Source organism: Anopheles coluzzii, chromosome 3 (assembly GCF_943734685.1).
Source record: "Anopheles coluzzii chromosome 3, AcolN3, whole genome shotgun sequence".
Classification (NCBI taxonomy): Eukaryota; Metazoa; Arthropoda; class Insecta; order Diptera; family Culicidae; genus Anopheles; species Anopheles coluzzii.
The window spans coordinates 56,595,526-56,607,679 of record NC_064671.1 but is presented as its reverse complement, the minus strand read 5'-3'; the positions used below and the strand labels follow the sequence as shown (position 1 = coordinate 56,607,679).

Below are 12,154 nucleotides of genomic sequence, written 5' to 3'. Positions count from 1 at the left end.
GATCGGGGGACTATGCTTTTTTTGTATAGCTTACTATAATGACCATACTCATGTTGAACGACCGCAGTTAATTCTACATTTCTCTATTTCTCTCTACAGCTTTTGCCTTTACATTTAGGGTAAGTGTACCAATTGTGGCTATGTCACCAATTATGGCTATAACGAACAATATTTTGGCTCTAAAACAGTCAATTTGCGTTTTGAAACCACGGTAGTATTTTTTATTTCAAATATGATCATTTTAAAACATTTGTGCTTCATTAGTTCCATGCTGGGCACTTCCGTTTCTTAAATATCACCCTTTTAAAATGTGTTGCCAAGATGTTTGACATCTCTTACCATTTTGCTAAGGGGAATACCGTTGAGTAATAAGGAATATTTAGTATTAGAGACCAGTATTTCTTCGAAAAAACAACATCATTTTACAAAATATTAGTTATTTAATCACTTCACTTCAAATTTTTCTCACATTTCATCGAAAAAGGGCGTAATTTTCCATAGTCCACAATTGGAACAACTTTTGGCTACCTCGTGGGTAGACCACTTTTTTATTTGGATTCCCAAGATGTCACAAAATACAATTTTTTACAATGTTTTTTATCACGGGTTACGCAGTTACGGGAGCACGTCCACTAGCGGATGAGAACGAAAAGAGAAGAGAATGCGTGGTGGGAACGACGGCTTTTATAATCTTTTTTAACGGGAAATAGTTTAGTCTGGCTAAGTTGGTAACTATTGCTCGAATTAGGGTGCTCGAATAAGTTTGCTCGAATTAGGGTGCTTGAATTAGGGTGTTCGAATTAGAGTGCCCGATATTTTGAATTGACGGTTGACGTCAGCTCCGGACTGTGGTGAGGCTATAACGTGGTCGCCACAGTGCTCCCCTGCTAGACTGGAGTTACCGGTAACGAACGGGGATGACACGTCGCTGTGAACGCGTAACTCCGGTCGAGAAGTCGTTCGGAGGTGACGGCTCTGTCGGTGGTGGCGAAGCTGGTGGTGGTGGCGCTGATGGTGGTGAAGCTGGTGGTGGTAGCGCTGGTGGTGGTGGCGTATACTCTGCTGCAGATGGTGGCGTAAGCTGTGTCACTGGCTCGGGTTGCTGGAGTGAGTAGCACGGTTTCAGGCGGTCAATAGAGATGTTAGTTGCCCTCTCGTTGATCAGGACTTCGAATGACTTGTCACTACGCCTAAGCACCTTGTAAGGCCCTTGGTACGGCGGGGTAAGGGCTGGGCGGACGGTGTCATTCCGGACGAAGACGTGGCTGCATGTCCGAAGATCCGAATGGACGAAGGGTGTTGCTTTGTCATGCCAGGCCGTTTGTGTTGGGCGAATGGTGTTCATGGCATACTTAAGCGACTTGGTGAACTCGGTGGTGTCTGGCAGGCTGGTCATCGGGCTGCTATTGAAAAACTCCGCTGGGATCTTTAGCGTGCTTCCATAAACCAGCTCTGCTGGCGAAGCTTTGATGTCGTCTTTGTACGCTGTGCGCAATCCAAGGAGTATGATGGGAAGGTGGTCGGTCCAATGAGCGGTGTTTTTGGTACAAATAGCTGCCTTCAGCGTACGGTGCCATCGTTCTATCAAGCCGTTGGCCTGCGGATGATAAGCCGTTGTGCGTAGATGTTTGATGCCCAGTAACTGGTTCAGCTCCGCGAAAAGCGTCGACTCGAACTGCCTGCCTTGATCCGTGGTGATGAACGATGGAACGCCAAAGCGAGCTATCCATCCACTGAGTAGGGCTGCGGCTACAGTCGTTAATGTTATGTCAGGGATGGGAATAGCTTCTGGCCAGCGTGTGAAGCGATCGATGATGGTGAGGCAGTAACGGTGTCCATTGCTGATCGGGAACGGTCCAACCAGGTCCAGGTTGATGTGTGCGAACCTAGCATCCGGTACCGGGTAGCGTCCTAGAGGGCTGCGGGTATGGCGTTGCACCTTCGTAGCCTGACACGCTAAGCAGTGGCGGACGAAATCTCGCGTATCTCGGCGGATGTTCAGCCAGACGAATCTCTCCGTCATCAGCTTCGTGGTAGTTTTCGCTCCGGGATGACTCATCTGATGAACCGCGCGTAGTAGTTGTTGACGAAACGGTTTCGTGACATACGGACGAATGATGCCGGTGGGGCAATCGCAGTACAAAGCCATGCTGCTGCCAGGTATTGGAACTCGTTGAAGGACCAGGTCCGTCCTTGTTTTCCCGCTGAGGATGTCAGCGAGCTCGGGATCTCGGGTCTGGTCTTCGGCCAATTTCTCGTAGTCGATGGATGTTGATGACCGGATGGGTTCGATTCGGGACAGCAAGTCGGCAGTGACGTTTTCCTGGCCTTCAACATGTCGGATGTCGGTGGTGAACTGGCCAATAAAGTCGAGGTGCCGTGCTTGTCTAGGAGAGGCCTTATCCAGCGACTGGCGGAAAGCATAAACCAGAGGTTTATGATCCGTGTAAATATGGAAAGAACGTCGTTCCAAATGATGACGAAAATACCGGACGGCCAAGTAAACAGCTGCTAGTTCGCGATCGTACGTGGAATATCGGCGCTGTGCATTGTCGAACTTTCGGGAGAAGAAACCGAGCGGCTGCATCTGCCCGTCGATGACCTGATGTAAGGCGGCGCCCGCAGCGAAATCTGAAGCATCACACCACAGTGATAGTTCGGCGGATGGTACAGGGTGTACCAGCATGGTAGCCTGTGCAAGTTGCCGTTTGCAGTCCTCAAAGGCCGTGTCGGTAGCTGGGGTCCACGTCAGCGATGACTTATCTCGCCGTTTGTTGCCGGGAATCATCTCCAGGAGCGGTCCTTGTGCTCGCAGTGCGTGAGGGATGAAGCGCCTGTAGAAGTTGATCATCGCCAAAAATCGCTTAAGCTCCATGACAGTGTTTGGCTTCGGGAACTGACGTATGGTGACGACTTTCTCTTCCAGTGGTAGGATGCCTGCAGACGTAACACGGTGTTCCAGGAAGGAGATCTCAGGCTGGGCAAACTCGCACTTCGCAAGGTTGATGGTCAAACCGTACTGCGTGAGGCGAGTTAATAGCAGTCGCAGGTGTTCGCGATGTTCTTCTGGTGTCTTCGAGGCCACTATAATGTCGTCGATATAGGGAAACACAAAGTTCAAGCCGCGTAGCACATCGTGGATTAGCCGTTGGAACGTCTGCGCCGCATTGCGTAATCCGAAGGGCATCGTCACGTACTCAAATAGGCCGAAAGGAGTGATGATCGCTGTCTTCGGAATGTCCTCTGGATGGATGGAGATCTGGTGGTAGGCTTTCTGTAGATCCACCTTTGAGAAAACGGTTTTTCCTCCCAGTTGCATCGTGAAGTCTTGTAGATAAGGCAATGGATACCGGTCAGGGGTGGTACGCGCGTTGAGGGACCGATAATCACCGCACGGACGCCAGGAACCATCAGCCTTTTTAACCATATGCAGCGGGCTGGCCCAACTGCTACTGGACGGTCTGCAAATTCCTAGCTGCACGAGGGAGTCGAATTCTGCTTTGGCTGCTTGGTACTTGTCGGGTGGAAGACGACGCGAACGGGCGAAAGTTGGAGGACCCGTTGTTTCGATACGATGTACCACCTCGGATTGCATCCGCACACCCGGTGAGTTTGTGATGAGTGTAGGAAACTCGTTCAGCAGGTCGGCCATCGGTGAATTTGCGTCGCACACCTTGACGGCGGTTTGTCGAGTGGTATCCGGAAGTCCTGGCACACGTAGATTGGTTTGGGCATCCACCAAACAGCGCTGTCGAAGGTCTACTAGAAGATGGTAATGGCGAAGAAAGTCCGCTCCAATGATAGCAGAGCTTACGTCCGCGATAATAAAATTCCACACAAAGGGGCGGCGTAAACTAAAATCAAGTGTACGGAGGGACTCACCAAATACCATGATCGGAGTACCGTTGGCTGCAAACAGTCGCATGGTGGACGGCGTCGGGGGGGTGTAGTTGGCTGGCTTCGGTAACACGGAGACATCGGCACCAGTATCGATCAGGTAACGCTGGTTGGTTCGTCGGTCGATCACCATCAACCGACTGCTCACAGGTGAGATGGTAGCCACCTGCGATCCGATATCTCCAGCGTATCCTCAGGCTGAAGACGACGGCTGGCCGACGCGCTGGCTGACAGGGGCTGGAAACGAACAGGGCTGGCGGCAGGTCCGGGCGGCTGTCCCGTAACGTCGATGGTAGTAGCACTCTCCTTCAGATGGTTCTGTACCGACACGAGATGACACTGGTGGACGTGGGCGCGGTCGACTTTGGCGTTGGTCACGGTTACGACACTCTGTGATGAAGTCGTTAAGTTGCTGTGTGAGTTCGTCCACCTGGCGCGAAATGCGTTGCTCGAAATCGTTCGGTGTGGTGCGCACCCCGGCTACGGCATGGTGCACACTGGTGTTGTTGGATGCGGACAGGCACTCCACCATAGTATCGGCGACGGCAGCTTTCTCAGTTACACTTCCGGGTGCAGCAACGACGGCCGATTGCACATGTGGCGGAAGCTTGTTGATCCAAAGGTCGGTGAGGAGCGTACTGGCCAACGTGTCGCTGGAGGCTCGGTGCATTTCAGCTAGCAGCTGGGATGGCTTGCGGTCCCCTAAGTCCATGCCGTATAGGAGACGATGGAGACGGCTACGCTGGGATTCCCCGAAATGCTGGAGGATGTTCCGCTTGATGTAATTGTACCGTTCCGTTGCAGGTACATTCTCGATTATCGGCTGGATCTCGTTATACACTCGAAGAGGAATTTGGGCCATCAATACGTGGTAGCGCTTATGGTCCATTTTGGCGGTGATTCCGGTCGCGGCGAACCAATGCTCCAGTGCACAAAAGTACGCAGGCAAATTGTGCAGGTCCATTTCGGGTACACTCAGTCGAACGGCCTGTGCTGCTTCCACTCGAGGATCACTTGCCGTTTCTGCTGCTGGCATGGCATTTGTTGCTTGGGACGTGCCAGTTTTCTCCGTGTTCACCGGGGGTGCATCGTGCGTTGCCGCTTGGGGAGCGGGTTGACGTTCTGGACTATGTTGCATCATCTTTTATTCGCTTGCGAGCACGTGGTTTCACGAGAAGCGAGAACAAAAGAAGTGACGTGGTAGTCGAGAGTTGGGCTTACTTCAGCGAGACAAAAATGGCGGCTGTCAATGGCGTCGAACGTGCAAAATGGCGGCAGTCAACGGCTTTACAAGGAGCGCTTTCTTTTGTCCGGGCTGGAACGATGGGATCGTTGCTCTTCCTTCTCTTTGGGGACGGCGATGTAACCCGCGGCTCGATCCTGTGTAGCGATGCGGGTTCACGATGCAAGGGAAACACGTCGGTGCGTATGGAGAACAATGCACTCGGGACGGGACACTCGCGACACTTACGCACACGCGGACGTGAAGGACACACGCGACGATTACGCACACACGGGCGTGAAGGACACACGCGACGATTACGCACACACGGGCGTGAAGGACACACGCGGGCGTGTAGGGCACTCGCGACGATTATGCACACGCGGGCGTGTAGGGCACTCGCGACGATTATGCACACGCGGGCGTGTAGGGCACTCGCGACACTTATGTACACGCGGGCGTGAGGGGCACTCGCGACGATTATGCACACGCGGGCGTGTAGGGCACTCGCGACACTTATATGCACGCGCGGAAACTCGATCGAACACGGTTTTTGTCCTTGCAAAAAAAAAAAAAAAAAAAGGCACGACACTCGGCGACGCTTGATACACACACTACACGTACCGATTTTACTCGCGGCGTTGACGGACCTGGGCGAACGGGAACCGCGTAGCGTGGAAAGGCGAAAGCGGGCCGATGATGAATCTGTCGATCGGGGAATCTCGGGAATCACGTCGGGGTCACCAGTTTTGGCTACCTCGTGGGTAGACCACTTTTTTATTTGGATTCCCAAGATGTCACAAAATACAATTTTTTACAATGTTTTTTATCACGGGTTACGCAGTTACGGGAGCACGTCCACTAGCGGATGAGAAAGAAAAGAGAAGAGAATGCGTGGTGGGAACGACGGCTTTTATAATCTTTTTTAACGGGAAATAGTTTAGTCTGGCTAAGTTGGTAACTATTGCTCGAATTAGGGTGCTCGAATAAGTTTGCTTGAATTAGGGTGCTTGAATTAGGGTGTTCGAATTAGAGTGCCCGATATTTTGAATTGACGGTTGACGTCAGCTCCGGACTGTGGTGAGGCTATAACGTGGTCGCCACAAACTAAACATCAGGGTACCAATTATCGCAGCATGCTATGAATGCATTTTTCAATACTGTCGGTTTGGACACTTCTAGCTAACGAGTGTTGCAATTTCTTTGTTCGTGTCAGTTTTCCGTAAAATTTGTATAATTTGCTAAACAATCACCAGGTACAGTATCGGACATAAAGATAGAACCCTGGTGTTTTCAACGCACCTTGCACTTGTTTTACCACGTTACTTGTGTTTGTGTGTGTGTGTGTGTATGTGTGTGTGTGAGTGTGTGTGTGTGTGTGAGTGTGTGTGTATGTGTGTGTGAGTGTGTGTGTGTGTGTGTGTGTGTGTGTGTGTGTGTGTGTGTGTGTGTGTGTGTGTGTTTGTGTGTGTGTGTGTGTGTGTGTGTGTGTGTGTGTTTTTTTTTTTTTTTTTTTTTGTTTTACAAGGAGGGGGAATCTTCGAAAGACTCCCGTTGTCGCACGGGTGTTGACATGGGATTCTTACCCAGTAAACCCCCTCCTTGGGCCATATACCCTTCCCCATGGGTTCACCTTTCGGTATGCTTCTTGGGGAAGGGCTTATGCATTAGCATTGCATCCTCGCTATTGCACAATGAACCAGAGTTCGCGAGACAGATCAAAAGTACTATCAAACATCACACAGCAATAGAGCTCACAATCAATACACCAAGCACTTCACACTTCGCATACTGCTCCATGGGGCACACATACAAAACACTCCAAACCGTACCACGTTCACACGCGTCCCAGGTCCTGATCTCCTCTCCACAGCTGGTCCAGCCTTGTCAGGATCAGTCTCATACATGTTGTTGCAGCTTCCCACAACTCTTCGCTATGTAGCATCAGCTGCACTAGGTTGGTCTGTCTTACGGCGGTTCTGCACTTCGTGTCAAGCAGCTGGCGCTCCTCTAGGAAACGTGGACAGTAGAACATTACATGTTCCGCAGTCTCGTCATTGTCCTTACATACTGGGCATCGAGGTGAAGAAGCGTGCCGGAATTTGTGGAGGTAGCTCCTGAAACACCCGTGGCCAGAGAGCATCTGCGTGACAAAATAATCCACGTCACCATGTTTCCGGTTTATCCACATTGCTACATCGGGGATTAGCGTGAAGGTCCATCTCCCATTACAAGCGTTATTCCAAGCCGCCTGCCATCTTCGCATGGACTCCTCATTTGCCTCCTTTGGGGATATAGCACGAGTATCTGCCGCGCGTGAGCTCTGGAAATTTACGGAGTCCTCCTCTAGGGTGATGCAAAGGGGCATCATACTCGCAATTACGCATACTGCTTCATATGAGATGGTACGGTACGCGCTAGCAACGCGTATGGCCATTTTTCGGTGCACCTTATTTATAGCGTACTGGTTCTGTTTATTTCTTAGTATGTGTGCCCATACTGGTGCTGCATACCTTATATTAGAAATGGCTACGTTGGCATGTAAGCGTCTTATTGTGCTGCTTGGACCACCTATGTTGGGTGTAAATTTAGCCAACGCGTTTGCAGTTTTTGTGGCCTTTATGCAAACTTCCTCAAGGTGCTTTCGGAACTTTAATCTGTCATCTATGATAACTCCAAGGTATTTGAGGCTTCTTATAGATTCTATTTGCTTAGTGCCTACCATTATGTGCGCTTTTTGAACCTCCTTGTGGCTACTTATGAGAATAAATTCCGTTTTGGCGTGTGCTATTTCCAACTTCATTTCTCGCATCCAATAGTCAATCCTGCCGACAGCATCCGTAGACAGCAACTCGACCTCCTCTACACTATTTCCTACGACAGTCAGTGCAATATCGTCTGCAAACCCGATGACCTCAGCTCCTGTGGGTAGGGCCAGGGTTAATACTCCGTTGTACATAATGTTCCACAAGGTGGGGCCAAGTACTGATCCTTGCGGTACGCCAGCAGAGATGGTAGCTATTTGTGTGTGTGTGTGTGTGTGTGTGTGTGTGTGTGTGTGTGTGTGTGTGTGTGTGTGTGTGTGTGTGTGTGTGTGTGTGTGTGTGTGTGTGTGTGTGTGTGTGTGTGTGTGTGTGTGTGTGTGTGTGTGTGTGTGTGTGTGTGTGTGTGTGTGTGTGTAGTAGAAAGAGAGTGTGCTTTTTAATGTGTATTTGCAAGTGCGCGGGTTTGTGTTTGAAAAACGTAGCTTGCTATGGTTTCATATTGCATGGAAAGTATTCTGATAATGTGTGTTATCATGTGAGACAGCGTGCGTTTGCACTTGGATAAAAGCTAAAGTTTGCATCGACAGCAGCGCTTGTTCCTCGGAAGAAACCGCAGGTGTGCTGGTTGATGAATGTGCATGCGCAGCGATGTGAAATGGACACGCGCACAACAGCAATGAACTCGGCATTCCCTTACAGGTGTTTCTCCAGTGCACGCCATAGAAATGCCTGCGTGCATCTCTGCGTTGAACGTTGTGTGCGCATGTTAAACTTTGTGCGTACATTGAGCTGGCGCGCAGTTGTTCTTTTCAATGGGCGTTTTGTTTCATGAGCGCGGCAGTATTCGGTTCTCGATTTAAATGGGTAGACACTCACTCGCTTACTCATTGATACTTTTTATCCATACGCTTTTTTTGCTGCTCTGCAACAATGTAATTCATCACGTGTAGAAGCAGAACGCAGGCTGAGCACGGGATCAGCCGTGTCCAACTTTTTAACCAGCGCGTTCTTGACGGTCCAAGCAAGCAATGTTAGTAACAATGGGTCGAGGTAAACATTGTACCGATGATCAGCGCCATATGTTCAGAGAGAGATTGACTGTCAAACTGAGTGGATGTGCCTTCCTCGTGCTCCTGATTTTATACGCTGTTTTGCCGTGTTATTTCTGGAATCTCAACATTTGCAACAGTGGTGCTGCTGAGTTGTTCGTACTGGCTAGTGCGTGCCTTCGATTAATATAAAGCTGCCTCTGTTTATTCAACATTTTTGCCGAGAAAGTGTTTGGCTTCGTTTCTGCTCCTGTCACTCATCAGATTGTGCTGAGTCATCGTTATGCAGTGCTCAACCTGCAATGCACCCACCGATAGTGCTAATTCGGTGTCCTGTGCCGGTGTTTGTGGTTCCAAGCATCACACCCATTGCACGGGGTTGTCCCGTGATTCTACTCGTGAGCTTGGGCGTAATAATCAATTGTTGTGGTTGTGCAAAACATGTCACGAGTTTCGCATTGGCACAAATTCACTTCTCACAAGTGAGATAGCAGCCCTACTCGAATTGGTGAAAGCAGATATTCTCACCACAATTGACGCATCTCTCTCTTCTCTTAGATCGGCTATCAAGAGCGATTTGCTTCCTGAGATCCTCGCTCTCGTTGATAAGCGAGCGCTAACACCCATATTAGCTAAGCCGTCTGTTAGCAACGCATCGCGATCGCACACATCCACTAATGTATCGTCGCTCAATGCCACAAATACATCCAGAACGACTAAAACAGCTTCCGCTCGCCGTACATTTACTAACTCAACGGAGCTCACTGATGATATCCAAGCTGCGAACGATACCAACACTGTGGATGATTCTGACAACTGTAACCACTACAATCATCGTACTAAGCCGACTAGTGATGTTAGTGCTGGAAACTATCGAACAAATACACAAGCATCTTCTGATCCTGTTTTGAACCAAAACACCACCAACACGGGCATAGCCGAGAAAGTATGGTTATACTTCACGAACATCAAATCGCATGTCTCGGCTTGATGATATGCGTGTGTGGCTTAAAGCTGTGCTACCAACGGACGACATTAATGTTTACCGTCTCACGAAAAAGGGTGTGAACCTGGACTCGATGTCCTTCATATCGTTCAAAGTGAGTGTTCCTAAATCTCTTAAGGAGCTTGCGCTGCAGTCTACTATTTGGCCAGTTTCACCTACTGTTCGGGAGTTTGTTGCTCGTGGCCTACCAAAGCAACGTGTACATGAAAGGGCTCGATTTGACCCTTCTGAGCTTATTTCGCATCGTACAAATAGTGAAAATTGCTCTTCAGCTGTGCCAAAAACTACCGCTCATCCGGATAATTTTTTGGATCATCGATCGCCACCCCCACAGCGCGTGATTCTATCACCATCCCAGATGACCGAGATCCTAGAGACTATTCAACTGGAGTTTCCTCCCACACCGCCTCAGTTATCACCGGGGGTGGGGCTTCAATCACAATCCAATCTCAGCAACACGAACCGCTCACCACAGATCAGCCCGTTTGCCAAACGGATAGCTCACAATTAATAGACCCATTTGTGATATATTACCAAAATGTTCGAGGCCTTCGCACCAAATACAATGAATTGCGCCTTTCTGCGAATGAATCAGGGTTTGAAATGCTTGCCCTTACTGAAACCTGGTTAAATGAATCGATTCCATCCAACATGGTCCTTGATAGTGATGCCTACAACATATACCGCTGTGATCGAAGCAGGTTAAACAACGATCGTTCGCGTGGGGGTGGTGTGCTACTTGCATGTTCCGTTCGATATCCTTCTGTGGCACTTAACATTAATCAACCCACGCTTGAAGCTTTATGTATACGTGTTTCTTTTTCTAAGTTTCGTCTTTATGTGGGGATTGTTTATGTGCCACCGTATTTGAGCAGCGACCGCAACTATTTGGAATCCCTTTCTGCTTTCATCAGTGATGCATACATGCAAATGAAACCGAATGATCATCTTATCCTTCTGGGTGACTTCAATCAACCTGCGTTAGAGTGGTCGCTTTCTACCGCAGTAAGGCCAGATTCATCTTCAGCTATAAGACATTATGTGCCACATATTTCTTCGAATACATCCAGTTCCTGCTTTTTGGATATGTTAAACCTGCATGAACTCTATCAGCTGAACGGGGTGCATAACCATTTAAATCATTATTTGGACCTGGTGCTCTCCAACTCTGCTGCAGCTGCTTGTTGTTCTGTGTATCCTGCTTCGTCACTGCTCCTGCCCCAGGATGCCCATCATCCTGCTCTAGAAATTGCGTTACCGTCTTCTTTATTTAGGGCTAGTAGGGTTATGAATGTATTACCTTCTGCTCCTAATTCATTGAGAGTTCGTTATAATTTTCGGCTCACAGACTATCGTAAACTTAATTCAATTCTATCTCGTTCTGACTGGTCTTTTTTTTATCAATGTACATCGGTCGACGAGGCTGTCCAATCGTTTAATGCTTTGTTAACCTCTGCACTCCTTTCATGTACACCTATTTTTCGTTCCCCTCCTAATCCTCCCTGGTCCAATCGTACTCTTCGCAACCTGAAAAAGGATAGAATGAAATATCTTAGGAGGTATCGTTTGAACCGATCTGCTTTCAACTTTCGTTTATTTAAGTACGCTACCTCTGCGCATCGACTATACAACAGGGCTCGTTTTGAGGCCTATTCGAGTAGACTGCAATCGCGTTTCCGTTCTGATCCAGCATCCTTCTGGCAATTTGTTAGGATTCGAAGAGGGTGCAATACGTTACCTAATGAAATGGTACTTGATTCTCGAACTGCCTCTACGCCTGTTGAGATCTGTGAGCTATTCTCTGCACATTTTTCCGAAATGTTTGAGCCACCGGTTAGTGACCCTAACCTTATTGAGGGTGGGCTACTCTACACGCCAGAGAACTTAATTAATCTCTCCGATATTTCGGTTAGCTCTGAAACAGTTGTACAGGTGTTATTTGGGTTGAAACGTTCTTTTACTCCTGGTCCAGATGGCATTCCTGCCTCTGTTTTAATAAACTGTAAGGACGTGCTTGCTCCACACCTTGCTAAAATTTTCAACCTTTCACTTTCTCTTGGGGTTTTTCCTGCTCTTTGGAAATCCTGTTGGCTTTTTCCGGTACACAAAAAGGGATGCCGTAGCATTGTTTCTAATTATCGTGGGATAACCCAAACTTGCGCCACAGCCAAAACTTTTGAGCTATGTATCCTTCCAACCATACTTCATAGTTGTA

At 48.8% G+C, this 12,154-nt stretch overlaps 1 protein-coding gene across 1 annotated transcript; it reads left to right on the top strand.

Moving 5' to 3' along the window:
- The first annotated feature begins 8,291 nt into the window (after positions 1 to 8,291).
- On the top strand, positions 8,292 to 9,939 carry LOC125907256 (uncharacterized). The gene is made up of 2 exons (XM_049608465.1): positions 8,292 to 9,415; positions 9,492 to 9,939. The coding sequence occupies exons 1-2, from the start codon at positions 9,375 to 9,377 to the stop codon at positions 9,922 to 9,924; spliced, it is 474 nt and encodes a 157-aa protein (XP_049464422.1). The 5' UTR covers positions 8,292 to 9,374; the 3' UTR covers positions 9,925 to 9,939.
- Positions 9,940 to 12,154: the final 2,215 nt, after the last annotated feature.